This window comes from Suillus bovinus (genome assembly GCF_016758785.1).
Source record: "Suillus bovinus strain UH-Sbo-P2 chromosome Unknown EDB93scaffold_22, whole genome shotgun sequence".
In the NCBI taxonomy this organism is placed as follows: domain Eukaryota; kingdom Fungi; phylum Basidiomycota; class Agaricomycetes; order Boletales; family Suillaceae; genus Suillus; species Suillus bovinus.
In genome coordinates, this window is record NW_024542078.1 from 338,179 (window position 1) to 354,633 (window position 16,455).

Here is a 16,455-nt window from a genome sequence, read left to right on the forward strand (position 1 = left end):
ATGATTCGAAGGATGCAGAGCCGACATGAGTCCCCCAAAATCGACATGAGTATGATAGCTCAGCTGAAATGGATTCTTTGACTCGTTTCTTCAAATCGGGGACGGAAGAGTTGGGCAAGTACGAATTCTTCAAGGAGCAGATGTTGAAGCGAAGCCCGCGCTTTGAGTCCATGACCCGAAGCGAGGCAAAGGCAAGATCTCCTTGTATCGCTGATGCATCAACGAAGAAGTCACGACTCCGCGATTTGTCTGTGAGAAAGTCATAGAAGGACGCGTGGAGGGGACGTATGGGAGTATCGGAATCTGAGGTGCCGGTCAAAAGAGACCCTAGTGGCCCAAGGACCCGGTCCATTTCATAATCGCAAGTCCCTTCGGGAAAATGCAATCGCATGGCGATCAACGCAGGCATGGAGAGTGGTTCCAATGAGGCAAGGATTTGACCCATCACTGAGGAAAACACCGGGATAGCTTCCCCGCGCTCGTCCTCGGGCATGATTTCTTCCAAGATGCGTGCATACATGATATCCAACAGACGTGTTCCCTTTTCAGACGTTCCACCAAGCACAGCATTGCAACGGCCCACCGGACCCACGCTCACTTTGTTCGTACCCTTGATGTACTCACAGGCAAGACGAGCCCATTCAAACAGGCCGTCAGATTTCAGAGCGAGATCCTTGAAGTGCGCATCGTTGAGGACGCGACGTAAGCGCAGGTCTTCCAGCTTGTGGGAGATGTAAAGCTGAATGTCGAGCTTTGTGGATTCAGATGGAACGTTATCCAGGGAAACATGGCGAACGTGTGGGACGGCGTGCAGAGTGTTATGAATGTCTTCGAGTGGGCGGGAAGTGAGGAGAATGCGGAAGTTGGCTGGGAGTTCAGATAGTTGTGAGGTAGAAGTGTTCAGTTTGCTAGCGAGCAGACAAAGAATCTGTTCTCGAGAATTAGCTTCCCCGCTCTCGTCCAATGCATCAATGACAATCAGGACGGGTGCAGCTATCGCTGTTGAGGCAATGCTTATCGGTCCGACGATGAGTTCCTGCCATTGTTTTGCGATATCTGGTGTGCGCTTGAGTCCGTCATGATCACGAACTGTGTGCGCCAAGGCTCGTCGCATGATAGGGTTGCAGTCCGCCAATTCCCTTGCAACGGTCGTGAATATTCTGTCCTGACGTCTATCCGCTTGCCGAGTACGATCGAAGCAGAAGCAAGAGCCAAGACCACCGTTTTCGATATACCACCTCGCTATTGTATGGGCAACGGCCGATTTACCCTTGCCTGCTGTGCCAGACAACCAAAACACGCGTGGAGCGCCCTCCTCAGTGCTGCTGATCCAATTCTTAATATCACTCAGCAGGTCTTGCCGAGTGTTTGGCAAACAACATTTGGACGGATTCAATCCGGCGCCCGCTGCGGACTCCATCCCTACGAGGTCCAGACTCTCAGCTATGCCAGCGGTCATGGAATGTCAGATGAGGCTAAAAGAGACCTGAAAGCGTCTCTTACCCATATGGTGGACGATTACAACGGTGTCACGAGCCGCCCTGTCTCGAAATTGCTGCATGAGACCGTCGAGAACATTGCTGTAGCTCTGAATCGTTGCATCCGTTTCGTCGAAAACATGCTTGCCGAGCCTTATCCCTATGCAAACAGGCATTATTGAGTCCTAGGCAACGAAGCAGTGGAATCTACTCACATGCGCTCTTCGTCTCAGAGTAATGGCTGATAAAATCAGCACACTCCAGCGTCTGCTGCGCTATCTTCCCATATATTGCTAGCATGGATTGAATCTTGGCCAGTTCCTCCTCTTCCGTGATGAATGTATAGACTTCAGATATTTTTGAGAGTAGAGTAGAAACGGCGACATCACGTTCCGCCTGATCGAGAATCATCTGCAACCGAAACTTTGTAGACCTGCAACACCAATGATCGAGGAAGAAGCCTACCTTGGACGCGCAAGTGAAGATACTCAATGCGACCTTCGCGTAGGGATGGACCTGCGTATGATTGTCAGTTGCGTACAGAAGAGATATAGGTGGCTGTACATTTGCAATAGAGTTGGCGATGGTGTTGAACGCCTTCAAGGGTCGAAGAAACACGGAGAAGTTGTCGACTGTGGTATCGATTGTAGTAGAGACGGATGGTAGCTCGTTGATCGCGGAAGAAGCATCCTGGACTATTGTTGGGACCTGGCCGATGCTTGCAACACCTTTCGTAGCTTCAACAATTCTTTCGTTCACAAATTTCGGGTCAAGATGCTCGGCCTGATTGCATATCATCGAAAAAGACAGATCAGAATATTGTGAACTACACTTACTTCTGCAACACCAGAATTGGAAGACTGCTCAGGGTTTGGTTCGGGTGTAGGAACGGCGAGATCCTGTAGAAGTGATGAGTGGCGGTCATAGCACGCTCAGTGCTGAGTTTGCACATACTTTGTTTGACTGAACATGTTGGATGTCCTGTGAACTGGAACTTGCAGCTGTGGGTTCAGGGTTGGGAGACTGTCTAGCGCCTCGACCGAAGCGCTTGGTCACTTTGCTGACGAGCTTGGGAACCAAGCCCAAAGATCGTTCAGTAGACCCATGCCTTGAAGCAGGGAGAGAGGACGGCTGTAATCATGAGAAACAAACCATAGCTCTAAAGACGAAAGTCCATACATCTCGACTGGCCCCTCTCCTGCTTCTCCCCTGTGCCAAATGAGGGTCTGAATGACATGGCTTCAACCACTTCCAGGGCGTCTTCTGAGAGGGATTGTTTTCATTCATCGAGAAAGTGGGAAGGATAGCTGAGTGTGTGTATTGAGAGGTTTTAGATGGAACGAGGGATGCGGTGGGTAGAACCTAACATATACGTACTTCTGCAGTGCATGTCTGTAACGAGTATTATTTAATATACGATGGCCATGCGTTTGGAAGCGCCTGTTATCGATTGGTCAGATTGTTTTCATACTGGAATGGTATCGATTCAGAAGCAGCTGGGATAGCTTGATCGGGTCAAAGGAGGCCCATCGGGAAACCTCATTGTTCGGTGCAAATAGTAGTGCAGCAGTGCTCAAAAAGCGATGGTATTTATTGGAAGGACGCTGTTTACCGGACTCCGTGCATGATGAGCGACATGACTGTGACACTGTTCGCCCACCTTTGTTTGTGTATGTTTGATATGCCACTGAATTCGAGTACTGAGCGCTGCTTGTATGAAATCTGCAGCACCACCCTTCTCTGAGACTCTGATGGTGGTTCAAATGACCGAAGTTATGTATTACTCACTGTGCTTTATTTCAACTTATATGAGAGCGTTCGGTTGAACATTTCTCCTGGGACAAGAGCGTTTAAAGTGAGTGTTTGGGTGTGTTCTGCCAATTAACAATTATCCATACATCCATTGGTAGCACACACCCAATGATCGAACGCGTTTACCATTGGATGTGGCGGATAAGAGTTTGTCTCACTAATTTATTCAGCACTGGTAGCATGGAAGGATGGCGGGCTCCGTGATCAGAGGCAATCGTATAACTCAAAGTGAAACATTGTATTCAGCTTATTGTCCGCTATTTGACTCTGATTGAGCTTGCAAGATATCTATGCGTTCATGTGCCCTCGCAATCTGCATAATGTTTACTTGACTTGCGGATATACCACTCTCACCCCGCAAAATGCCCTTGACATTCCTTCAGGACGATCAACGCCCGGCTTTACTGATCACAATTAGTGTCTTTGAAATCTCTACCGTCATATCTGAGCTCGCACCAAAATATCTGTACCTCTCTGTCGTGTCTCGGAAGGCCTGCGCATGTAAGTATCACAGACTTTTCACGTTGAGAGGTTTGTCCTCAAGAATAACGACCCCCGACTCAGGCTCAATGACCGTGTTCATACTTCCGGCGTCCATGAGGCTTCGACTCGAGTTATGGAACGTTGACCCCACCAATGATATCCGACTTTACTGACGAGTCTTGGTCACCCTCTGGCTCAATATGACCTTGGGGGCTGCTTATGCACTTGTCGTTTCGAACTATTTTTCGTAATACAGAACCTCACACGAGCCTGGCAGCCTATTTTCCCCGCAGGCGGCTTAGTACATGTGCTTCCGGCTCCGCAATCTGACGAGTCATGACATCAACTCTTAGCCCAAACACCATCGTGTTGCGAAACCTCTCGACGTCACGAATCATCGACATCTCGCATGTACTATACGCTCCTGGCCAATGATAATTTTTAACCCGCCAAGGTCCAATGTTCGATCGACTGACTTTTGTTTTATCACTTATAATTCAAGCTCAAATACACGATCTTTGCAAAATCTACACGAAATTCAGCAAGACTGTTCACTATCTATCAACCCCCTACTGGTGGCGATGGGTATCGACGATCCCCGACCTAGTACGATGGGACTTGGGCTTTTTGTATGTGTTCAGAACGCATTTGATCGAGTTCTGCCCCTGGCCTGTTAAACTGAATATATCATTCATTTGCAAGACGTAAAGACATGTTGTAGTTCTAAGCGAGTGTTGAGGTCCTGATACAATAAAAGTTGTGCGATGTGTATGTGAGAGGCATCAAGAAAGAGAGACGTGTCTTTGCGTAAGACGGAAAAGGGAGAGAAAACCGACCATCAGCGAGCCTCCAAAGACTACGTCCTAAAGTTCCAGCCTCAGCGACGATGAAAAAAAGTGACGAGTACACGCTGTCGATGTGTTCGTGAAGGTTGACAGTTTGAGGAGTCGGTTGTCGTTGACTGCTGCCAGACTATCAGAGGGGCGGTGGGTAATACAATATGCCAAGAAGGGGATCGAGCAGAGAATGTGTAGCGTGCTGAAGGAGATGTGGTTGGAGAAGGGGAGGTGGATGCTAGAATGGTGCAGAAACCTTGAAGAAATTGGATGGTAGCCAGGTGCGTGTGCGGTGTTGTCAGTGGAGGGCCAAGGTACTGTTGCAAATGGGCACATTGGCCCGTCGATATGTTGTGAGGATTCAGCAAGCACGAACCAAAATACGGACACACACCAAATATGATACACCTCGGGTCCTCGCGATCAGTAAGTCTAATAATAGACTTACACCACCTTAGTAAGAACAGTTGGCTCGCGTTGGCATCCATATATCAAACGCGCCATGCAGATAGAACTTCAATCGACCCGTCCACAGGCATGTCCTCTACTCAACCATCCCAGGCCTTCCTCCCATTAGTTGAATGATCATCATTCTCATCGCCCTCTATTCTGAACGTCAATGTGGATTCGCGACAATTCAACGTGGTACCATCAGGTGCTGTTTGCGTTCTTAATGCTACCACTTGTAGGTGTTTCAACCGATTCCAACAGACACTTCATTCCCAGTGGCTAGACAAGCCTCTAAATATTGCGATAAGGCAAGTTCTCTCTGACTCGCGCGCTCGTTACTTACCAACTGTCAGCAGGAGCTCATTCCACCCACTCGTCTACATAATTCGCATTCTGGCAGTGCCGCTGTGCAGCAACACAACCTACCTAGGTAAGCAGCCTTTCACTATCGCTCCCAGTCAAAGTGCACAGAGGCTGACGATGCACTCCCAGTAATTTTTATAGTTCGCATCATAGCGACGATGACGCGTCGCTCCTTTTCCCTCCGAACTTTTACTGTCTATATGCGGTCTAGGTTTACCACAGCGTGCCCTCGCATCAATCGAATATGCTATCCACCTTGCTATCCCTCTGCTCCCGCAACTTATCAAGCCAGCATCACGACACATTGCTAACTGGCTAACCGTTACAAACACAAATCCTTTGCAACAGGCGCCTCAAAGCATCATGAAGGTATTCGAACGTTATGTGCGACGGAGATTGGTCTTATCTCGCAGCTCTATACATCGTCCTAACATAGGTACTACAGGAATGAACCTCTAAGCCCTAGTCAATGTCTAAACCATCCTTCAACTTCTACACGCGGCCTCTCTTCGTCTGCCCTCCTTCGATCACCCACAGATCCTTCCACCCTCCACCCGTAAATGTGCATCGTAAGCGAGGTCCTCCTTGATATCCTTAGGAGAGACTGATTACGGACGCACAGCTGCTTACACCTGAACCGCCTGTCAGTATTCATCTCATTGTTCGGATGGCTGTATAGCGCCACCATGCATGCCGGTGGGCACGACTTCGAGGGTTGGAGAATGTTATTACGGCGAGGTATCTGTTTAGATCGGGAGGCGATGGAGTCTGACAAAGAGAGGACGGTACTGGATGACGCCAAGTGTCCTTTGTCAACTGGTGGTTCTGGTTCTGACTTGTGCACTTCGCCCTGCAGGAAGTAAACTGGGAAGTAATTCTAGAGAATATAGTAGGGAGACGAGGACAGCATGTATGTAAATGTAGTGAATAAAACTTGCGAAAGGGAGCCCAATGAGTAGTAGAAGGGATTGGATGGAGTGCAAACAGGTATCGTATGAAATCTGTAGAATGCGCATAAATCTTCAGTCCACCAACATAGGTATACGCTCAAAGTCCATCTGACAGATGCTACTATGAAGGCAATAAAACCTACTACTTATCGCGACACTTGTGCCATGATGTGCCGTGTGCGACACGACTCAAGTCCAGCTGTGGGGTATTGTTGGGAATCACTAGCATGTTGCCTGGGGCATACATACGATGCATTGCACCCGGGTAAAAAGTGAGTGGGACCCAGAGGAGCAGCCGTCCGTCGGGACCTGTAATCCATCCTTCCCCGTCTGTGCGGGGTGGAGCTGGGGCTTCAGAATCTCGGAGAAGGGAGGAGGGGGAATGAAGGGCATGGGTCGGGTCGCATGAAAAACATATTGCAGGTGCTTCAAATGATTGGTGCCGGTTCAGGAATTCTACATCCCACACCCGGATGGTCTTGTCTGATGACCCAGACACGATGTGTTTGCCATCAGGCGAGATTGCGACAGACAGAACGGGTTCGGTGTGCCCTCGAAAAGGGGGACCCACTGCCTCGCCAGTCTTCAAATCCCAAACCCGGACGGTCTGGTCGTCCGAGCCAGACACAATGCGATTACTGTCTGAGGAGATTGAAACAGTGTTAACATCGTCAGTGTGGCCTTGAAGAGGGGCAGTCAATAGCTCGCCAGTCCCCATATCCCACACACGGATAGTCTTGTCGATCGAGCCAGATACAATGTGACATGCATCCGGGGAGATTGCAACAGAGAGGACCCGACTAGTGTGGCCTTTCAGAGGGGCACTGAATGCTTTGCCAGTGCCCATGTCCCACACCTGAATTGTCCTGTCATTTGAACCAGACACTACGTGATTTCCATCTGATGAGATTGCGACAGACCAAACCCAGCTGGAGTGCCCACTGAGAGAATATGCCTTGCCAGTTTCAATATTCCACACCCGGATTGTCTCGTCATCTGAACCAGACATGATATGATTTCTGTCCGGCGAGACTGCGACAGACCGAACATAATCAGTGTGACCTTGGAGAACACCCGATGCTTCCCCAGTTTTCGCATTCCACATGCGGATGCTCTTGTCAGCTGAACCAGACACGATGCGCTTCCCATCCGGCGAGATTGCGACTGACAGAACAGATCTAGTGTGCCCTCGGAGAGGGGCAACCAATGCCTCGCCAGTCCGTATATCCCACACCCGAACTGTCCTGTCATGCGAGCCAGACACGATGGAACATCCATCTAGCGAGATTGCAACCGAGTTAACAGAGTCAGTGTGGCATTCAAGGGCGGCAACCGATGTCTTGCTCATAATGGTGTCGGCATCCCACACCCGAATTGTCTTGTCCCATGAACCAGAGAATATGCGACTTCCATCCAGGGAGATTGCAACAGACCACACATCCTCAGTGTGGCCTTGGAGTGGGGATCCTACTGCCTCGCCATTCTTCGCATTCCACACTCGGATCGTCTTGTCACTCGAACTAGTCACAATACGATTTCCATCTGATAAGATTGCAACCGACATAACAGAGTCAGTGTGGCCTCTGAGGGGGGCACCTAATGCCTCGCCAGTCTCCAAATCCCACACCCGAATCGTCTTGTCAGATGACCCAGACACGATGCGTTTGCCATCAGGTGAGATTGCGACAGAGTGAACAGCGTTTATGTGGCCCTGAAGAGGGGTGCCCAATGCCTCGCCGGTCTCCATATCCCACATCCGAATCGTGTTGTCATATGACCCAGACACAATACGTTTCCCATCCGGTGAGATTGTGACAGAACTAACCATATCCGTGTGGCCTTGAAGTGGGGCACGAAATGCCTCGCCTGTCTCCATGCCCCATACCCGAATTGTCTTGTCGTCCGATCCAGACACGATGCGTTTACCATCCGGTGATATTGCAACAGACCGAACATGGTCATCGTGGCAGAGGGGAGATCCTAATGCTTCGCCGATCTTCGCGTCCCACACCAGGACTGTATTGTCCCATGAACCTGAAACGATGCGATGTCCATCCGGTGAGAATGCGACAGACATGACGTAGCTAGTGTGGCCTCGAAGAGGGGCACACAATGCCTCCCCAGTATCAATATCCCACAACTGGATCGTCCCGTTGTCTAAACCACACGCGATGCGTTTTCCGTCTGGCGATAGTGCAACCGAATTGACAACCGAATTTGCGTAGAGTATCTTTTCCATCTGAGGCCAATTCTCGACATGGCCAGAAGCAATGCGGGGGGTGCGAGGAAACTTCGACGCGAATTTGCAAAACATTCTTGACTGCGATGGAGCGAACGGCAGAGCGGACAAGTATAAATGGGGAGTGCTGCGTAAGATAGTCGTTGCGAAAGTTCGGACGAAACGCAGGGTATCCCTGGTAGCGTAACTAACATGCGTGAACTCGGCATGACCCTGCGACCACCCCACTACTCGTAAGAATTCGTTTAATGAGGAATGAGCCTGAGCTACGCACCGAAAACCATTTTGCAACGGATGAGAGGGTCACCACCGAGCCACTGAGGCTTTTCATCAGAGCCAGTGCTTCCAACCACCAAAGGAGGCGCTCTCCATCGAAGAAAGCTTCAACTTCCTTAGCGAGCGATGATTCGAAGGATGCAGAGCCGACATGAGTCCCCCAAAATCGACATGAGTATGATAGCTCAGCCGAAATGGATTCTTTGACTCGTTTCTTCAAATCGGGGACGGAAGAGTTGGGCAAGTACGAATTCTCCAAGGAGCAGATGTTGAAGCGAAGCCCGCGCTCGGACTCCATGACCCGGAGCGAGGCAAAGGCAAGATCTCTCCGTACCGCTGATGCATCAACGAAGAAGTCGTGGCTCCGTGATTTGTCTCTGAGGAAGTCGTAGAAGGATGCGTGGAGCGGGCGTATGGGAGTCTGAGGATCCGCGATGCCGGTGACAAGCGAGCCTAGGGACCTAATGACGTCTTCCACGTTGTAACGGTTGCGCCCATCAGGAAAACGCAATCGCATAGCCATCAACGCAGGCATGGAAAGTGGTTCCAACGATGCAAGGATTTGCCCCATCACAGAGCAAAACACTGGGATAGCTTCCTTTTGCTCGTCCTTCGGCATTATTTCTCCCAAGATGCGCCCATATATAATATCCAGCAGACGTGTTCCTTTTTCAGACGTTCCGGTAACCACAGCGTCAAACCGGTCCACAGGACCAAGGCCAATTCCATTCTTGCTTTTGATATACTCACAGGCGAGACGAGCCCATTCGAACAGGCCATCGGATTTCTCTGCAAGCGTCTTGAAGTGTGTATCGTTGAAAAAGTTGTGCAGTCCCGCGAGCCTGGTAGAAATGTATAACTGGATGTCGTTGTATGTGGACGCAGGCGAAATATCATCCATGGATACATGGCGGACATGTGATGCATCCAGGGTATCGTGAATATCTGGGAGTGGACGAGAAGTGAGGAGAATGCGGAAGTTGGCTGGAAGTTCAGCTACTTTTGAGGTAGAAGCGTTCAGCTTGCCAGTGAGCAGACGAAGAATCTCTTCTCGGGTATTCGGGTCACCGCTCTCGTCCAATGCATCGATGACTAGCAGGACAGGCGCAATGATGGCTTTCGAGGCCTCACCAATCGGTCCTATGACCAACTCCTGCCATTGTCTTGAGACGTCTACAGTGTGCTTGAGCTCGTTGTCATCATGAACCGCACGCGCCAATGCTGCCCGCATCGTGATATCGCAATCAGCCAAGTCGCGTGCGATTGTAGCGAATATCTTCTCGTGGCGGCGTTCGGCTATCCTTGTGCTGTCAAAGCAGAAACAAGCACGCATTCCCCCGCGCTCGTGAGACCAGTTGGCTATGGTATGGGCAATGGCTGATTTGCCTTTCCCTGCCGCCCCAGACAACCATAAGACACGTGGCACGTCTTCACCCGTACTACGGATCCAGCACTTGATTTCAGATAGAATGTCTTCTCGAGTGCCTGCGAGACAATTTTTGAGGGTATTTCGTCCAGCACCAGGTACGTATTCCATGCCGCTAACGTCCAGGTCTTCAGCTGATAATCCGCATCAAAGTTCAGAGAGAGAGATCAAGGAGAAGTTAAAGTCGATCGTACCAATGCGGTGGACAGTTTCGATAGTGGTGAGAGCTATTTGATCTCGGAACTGTTGCATAAGGTTGTCAAGGACCTCGTTGTGAAGTTGGATTGCAGCCTCTGTTTCATTAAAAATGTGCTTGCCAAGTCTTCGCCCTGTACAAGGATGATGAGTCTTGGGCGACATTGCGGTGGGAAAGAAAAGACTCGCAAAAACTCTTCATATCCGAGTAATGGACGACAAAGTCGGCACACTCCAGCGTCTGTCGCGCAATCCTTCCATATAACTCTAGCATGCATGCAATCCTAACCGCTCCTTCGTGGGCCGTTAATAAAGCATAGATGTCCGATATCTTCGAGAGCAGACGGGACACGGCATCATCCCGGTTCGCCTGATCGAGAATCATCTATCGCCCGCACAATCTTATTGACCTGCAAGTGTAAGAATATAAAATCGAGCACACCTTGGATGCGAAGGTGAAGATACTCAACGCCACCTTCGCATAGGGATGGACCTAAACATAAAGATCAGCCACATACAAAATCGAGATAAATGCTCGTACTTCTGCAAGCCCTGTAGCAATGGAGTTGAACATTTTTAATGGTGCGAGCATTGGGGCGAATGTGTCGATTGTATCGGAAACAGATTGTAGGTTGTCAGATGCTGAAGCAGCATTTTCCGCCATTCCTGGGACATGTCTGATTCCGTCAAGATCTGCTTTGGCATTCGCGAGCTTTTCCTTGACAACCTTCGGGTCAGGTTGCTCGCACTGAGGATGGGACTCAGTACATTATCGAAAGAGAGATAAGAACACTACGAACTGTAATAGTCAAATTTATGTTCGCAACGCCCACATCGGAAGACTGGTCAGGATTTGGTTCGGGAGTGACGGTGGCGAGTGGTGGAAGATCCTACGGCCATTACTGATTAGATCACACACGGAATGTACCAATGATTTTATATACCTGGTCTGTCTGAGTGTGTGAGAGATCTCGTGCGCTGGAACTTGCAGCCATGGATTCAGAGTTGGGAGACTTTCGAGCGCTTCGAGCGAATTTGTCAAATGACTTGGGAAGAAACCTCCGCAATCCCCCGCGAGATCCATTCCTCGAAGTCGAAAGAGGGGATGGCTATAATCACGATTAGACACAATGGTGTAGCTGTAATGGCGGAAGTCCATACGTCACTGACTGCTCCGCGGCCTCTCTCCTCTGCCAAACGAGGGCTTGAACGACTTCGCCTCAGCAATCCCAAAAGCTTCTTCCGAGAAGGATTGTCTTCACTCATGGAGTAAGTTAGAAGGACAGTCGAGCGTGAGTTCTAAGAAATTTTTTGGTAGAAAGGTGACCAATGATAACGCACGTCGCAGGGCGAACAGGCAGCTGCCGAACATGCGTTCTGAAGCGCCCATCATCGATTGGCTGGACTAGAATATCGATTAGTACATGCTGGAGCCTCATTGGCTGAGTGGGTTAAAAATGGCCAAGCAATAGACCTTGTCGTTGTTGGGTGCAAGTATCCGCGCAGTAATATTGCTCACGAGTCACCGAATTGGAAGAACAAAGTTCATTCGTGACTATTGGACAGAGTCTGACAGACTAACTATAGGCTGAGATTAGGCTAAGTAGAAACAACTTGATCGACACTCACTATAACACACGTAAGTGTCTACTCCCCCATTCAAAGCTTCTGCTGACCGATACATTGAACAAGGTCGAATATTGAATGGTGGTTACCGCTCACGAAGACAGACATCCAAACTAACCACCCTGCCAATGCAAGAGGAAACATCTCAGGCCAAACTCACACTTATAGGTCACGAAGAATGGGTGTCCGGCGTAGTTTTCATCCCTCGTACGAATCTTCTCGTCACTAGCTCCGCCGACAAGACCCTCCGGGTGTGGAATCTGGAAACAGGGAAACAAGTGGGGCAAACCCTGTCAATCATTAGCCATTGCTCCCAATGGCAGCAAATTCGCGACCACTTCATCCGACAAGACCACACGGTTCTTTGACATGAACACATTCGAACCTATCGGCGAGTCACTCGAGCACCCTGATGTAGTCTTGTGTGTGGCATTTTCTGAGGACAGCGAGCTCATCGCCACTAGCTGTGAGGATAAGCTCGTTCGTACATGGTCAGTTCCTCTGAGCAGGTCAGAGAAGGAGCTTCAACAAGTGAGCAAATTTCCTTGTCATGTCATGCCTCACAAGTACTGACATGTCAGATAGTCTGAGTCTGCGCGAAAAATCCTCAATTGAAAGTACGCTTTCATGCTTTTCGTTTTTTACTATTCCTAAATTCAGTGTTGTAGAAAACGATCCTAGACACACGACCTGGGTCCAGCGCTGCAATTCCGACTAGGTTCTTCGATGATGTCAGTACTTAGATTCACATAGTCCATAAGATACAGCAGATTCAATGCACGTTCATTTACCATCCTTTTGAAGCTTGATATACGTGCTCCACCTGGACGCACCCATGACGCATCGTGGCAAAGGCTCCCGAATCAAAAACATGATGAACCGTCTCTTTTCTCGCTCCTCTATCCCCCATGGGCATGCTCCTTGCCCGAGCAGGATTTCCGTTGTAAACGTCTTAGCAGCACGAGGCAAATATGTAAGTCTGCCTGACCTTTCGACATCCATCTCCCGATGGTGACATTGCCTCGCGAAGTGCCTCCCATGTTTTTCTCGCCACCGCCAAACAAGTACTGCTGCTCTTCGCACTCGCTCCCTTCCGAACTTTTTCATTGAAGCCGATACTCGTATGATATGCATTTGAAGGTATCTATCTAAATCAATGTTAAGGATTGTCATCATACGCAAACATTCATTGGTGTTCGGAGACCAGGCGTCGCTGATTTTCTCGAGGACATGAGTCTATTTACACCTTACTTAGTCCCCATGTGTGGTACGTAAGAAATATAGTGCATTGATTTAAGGCATCCACATTAAGCTAGCTACTTCGATGTCCTTGCACAAGTCCTGAAGAGACCTATTAAACTGCGTATAGTTGACGGTGTAAGAATCGTAGGGTGTGACAGCGTCGATATGGGTAGGCAGGATGCCTGGGGTGGACTATATAAAATTGTCATTCTTACGAGGACGTCGGGCAGTGACACCGCTGTGTAGTGTGCCCTCGTAGAACATGTATGAGGGGAATTCAGACAAACAAGGGCGCATGCGGTACTGCACTTGCAGAGGGTCTGTTCCCAAGTGGAATCAGAAGTTCGAAAAGCGATTGCGTCAGACCAGCGCGCGTTTTTATCTTGTTCATAATAACCAGACCAAATTGGTGATCGCTCACAAGGACAACCTGTCACAGTCAAGCACCAGACGAACCATACACTTTGTTTCAGTATCGGTCGTGGGACGCTTCGTCAAGGGATGAGCGTACCTGGCTCAGCAGTTGGAGACAACTTGGAGTACCTTCGATCAACGCCGTCCTGAACTTGAGCTTGTCGAGACGAGGATCAACACACGTGCATCAAATAACCTCGGCAACACCAAAAATCTCAATCTCGCAGCGTGCGGAGAACCTGGGGCACCAGATCATGTCCAAAAAGCGTGATGTGACTGGTGAGTTTGATGAGTTTAATCCGACATCGTGGAATGAACATACGATATAACCATTGACGCCTGAAAAGCTTTATCAGAACATGCCGTTCTTGCGGCATGCACCTACACTTTGATTGTCCGAGCAATTCTGTCTCAGAGATCATATGTCAGTTAGATTTACGCTCACATAAACGTCCAGGTTCATCCCTGGCCTGAGCCAGTTCGAGGGAATCAGTCACGGACCTAAATAATATCTTCCTCGCAATCCGTGAAGTGTTCCTTGCGGATTGACTGCACTTCCCAAGGCAAACGTCAGTGAGTTCGAACTATACGGCTGGTTCGGGATGACTCTACTACGCGAGCATCGTGGGGACGCTGAAAATGACTCCAGAGGTACGAACGCCCAACACGGACATATGTCAGATTTCACAAACGAAACAGGCAGTCCCCGTTCCGGTGGTGTTTGCGCGCAGATCTACCGTAAAACCAAAAACTCGGCACCGACAAGCAAGTACCGACAGAATCCCCAAGATCTGCGATAATATGAGCAGTTTTTGCGAGACATGGGGACAAATTTAATGACTCCTTTGATATGCGAGCCGGAGATCACCGTACCCCGGAAATATGTATCAAGCCGTTTTTTTGATTGAGCGGTTCAAGATAACTATGACATCTTATGTCATCGACGGGAATAGCGTACTTTGATATTTTGGACTTCAAGTTGCCCTGGAATCGATTTAGGTGGCGAAAGCTCAGGCTGACTGAGCTGTAACGGAGACGCCGAGCCACGCGACGCAACCTGTGGTGAGAGCTTACATAAAGGAGTAGTAAGGTTATGTCTTGCACACCCACCGCTGTTGTTTCCCCTGATCCTGTGACAGTACGTACTCGTCGTGCACATCTCCGAGCATCCAGTATTAGGTGAACTGCCGCGACCAGGCATAAGCAGGAGCCGACGGCGATGAGTCACGGCGGTCGATGAGTAACTGCCGGCAGACTAGTATCCTTCTTGTAAGCATCTGCCATCTTTTGACGTGGCTAGATCACTGGTTCCTTTAAATATTGAATGCATCAACAAGTACTCACAGAATTCTGCCGTTCAACCAACGTGTAGGACGAGTGCCGACTGGGAGTACACCATGCACATGAGTCATGCATCGAGTATGTATTGCAAAGGCTGAGTCAATTTGAGTTGCGCGATGTGAAAATGTTGCAATGTCGCTGTGGCAGTGACATGGGACATAGCACCGCGCCCGCGGGGCTTGCCTGGATGAGTCACGCAACTACTTTTGTATGTAATCAATCTTATTGTTGGACTGTCATCACTATAGGTCAGCAATCGACGGCCCGTCGCGTACAGGATGAGAGCTGTTGTTCAACGTGTCGCATCGGCTTCGGTATCAGGTAAGAAAACAATTATCACAGCTAATGTACCTAAACCGCATCGCAGTCGACGGAAATGTGATTTCAAGCATATCCAAAGGACTGATGGTCCTGGTTGGAATCGGTACTGGTACGGATATGTATCCTGTGCAGATACATAGCCAACGAGTACCCGCGCAGGATAGATGACACGCTTGCGGATGTCGAAACCTTGGCCAACAAAATGCAAGGACGAACGCATTCCTTGGTCCTTGTCCTCCGCACTGACCACTATCACAGACTGAACATCCGCATCTTCGATGCAAATGGCTCGATGTGGAAGTCGAGCGTTAAGGACATCGCTGGCCAAGTTCTCTGCGTCTCCCAGTTCACGCTAATGGCAAATACTACAAAGGGCAACAAACCTGATTTCCATCGTGCGATGGTGCGCCATCTCAAGTTCTTCATCGTTTAATGCCGATTGCATTTTTTTCTACAGTCCTCTAATGCCTCCAGAGAATTGTATGCAACGTTTCTCGAGAAGATGCGGCGTCTGTACGTGCCAGATCGAATACAAGGTTAGCTTCATTCCAGTCGAGTGTACGATCACATGTTTGATGCGCTTTCCAGACGGGCAATTCGGTGCTATGATGGATGTCTCGTTGACAAATGAGGTATGGGATGTTATTACTCGAGCTTTTTGCGGTGGTGCATGTTATCTGCTTAGGGACCTGTCACTCTGACGTTGGATACTCGGAAGTTCGAGTATGTTTCGGCTTCAGGAGGTACAGAGAAGAAATCGAATGGAAACGGCAACAAAGAGGCCAAGAACCAAATGGCTGATGCTGCTGACTCGAGATCTGCTGCCAGTGTCAATCCAAGCCCGTCTGACTCGGAGGTAGATGTTTCGTAGTCACTGTTCGTGTTAGTGAACAATGACATTTCTTCATGAATTTCTTTGTCTGTTCCCAGCAAGGCAAATTGAACTGCGTTGGACGCTGAAAACCCGATGTCACAGTAAGCTGGGTCATGTGGCATTGACTCA

At 49.3% G+C, this 16,455-nt stretch overlaps 4 protein-coding genes across 4 annotated transcripts; 2 read left to right on the forward strand and 2 right to left on the reverse strand.

Annotated features, from left to right (window-relative positions):
* Nucleotides 1-1,685: 1,685 nt before the first annotated feature.
* On the reverse strand, nucleotides 1,686-2,868 carry EDB93DRAFT_1103430 (uncharacterized protein; the record flags this gene model as incomplete). The annotated part of the gene is made up of 7 exons (XM_041447306.1): nucleotides 1,686-1,889; nucleotides 1,944-1,994; nucleotides 2,043-2,261; nucleotides 2,315-2,377; nucleotides 2,433-2,609; nucleotides 2,631-2,785; nucleotides 2,856-2,868. 7 exons carry the CDS (start codon nucleotides 2,866-2,868, stop codon nucleotides 1,686-1,688), a joined length of 882 nt encoding a protein of 293 aa, XP_041308483.1.
* A 1,221-nt stretch (nucleotides 2,869-4,089) lies between these two features.
* Nucleotides 4,090-4,566, forward strand: EDB93DRAFT_332468 (uncharacterized protein). The gene has a single exon (XM_041456119.1). It carries the CDS (start codon nucleotides 4,233-4,235, stop codon nucleotides 4,479-4,481), a length of 249 nt encoding a protein of 82 aa, XP_041308484.1. The 5' UTR covers nucleotides 4,090-4,232; the 3' UTR covers nucleotides 4,482-4,566.
* Nucleotides 4,567-10,864: 6,298 nt separating this feature from the next.
* On the reverse strand, nucleotides 10,865-12,223 carry EDB93DRAFT_1336896 (uncharacterized protein; the record flags this gene model as incomplete). Its single annotated transcript, XM_041455347.1, has 8 exons — nucleotides 12,138-12,223; nucleotides 11,850-11,913; nucleotides 11,679-11,769; nucleotides 11,453-11,617; nucleotides 11,309-11,398; nucleotides 11,050-11,256; nucleotides 10,951-11,001; nucleotides 10,865-10,918 (listed from the first exon to the last, which is right to left on the reverse strand). The coding sequence occupies exons 1-8, from the start codon at nucleotides 12,190-12,192 to the stop codon at nucleotides 10,865-10,867; spliced, it is 777 nt and encodes a 258-aa protein (XP_041308485.1). The 5' UTR covers nucleotides 12,193-12,223.
* A 3,186-nt stretch (nucleotides 12,224-15,409) lies between these two features.
* On the forward strand, nucleotides 15,410-16,323 carry EDB93DRAFT_1083902 (D-Tyr tRNAtyr deacylase-like domain-containing protein; the record flags this gene model as incomplete). The annotated part of the gene is made up of 6 exons (XM_041445791.1): nucleotides 15,410-15,452; nucleotides 15,499-15,561; nucleotides 15,617-15,855; nucleotides 15,910-15,988; nucleotides 16,041-16,084; nucleotides 16,138-16,323. The coding sequence occupies 6 exons, from the start codon at nucleotides 15,410-15,412 to the stop codon at nucleotides 16,321-16,323; spliced, it is 654 nt and encodes a 217-aa protein (XP_041308486.1).
* Between the last annotated feature and the right edge of the window lie 132 nt (nucleotides 16,324-16,455).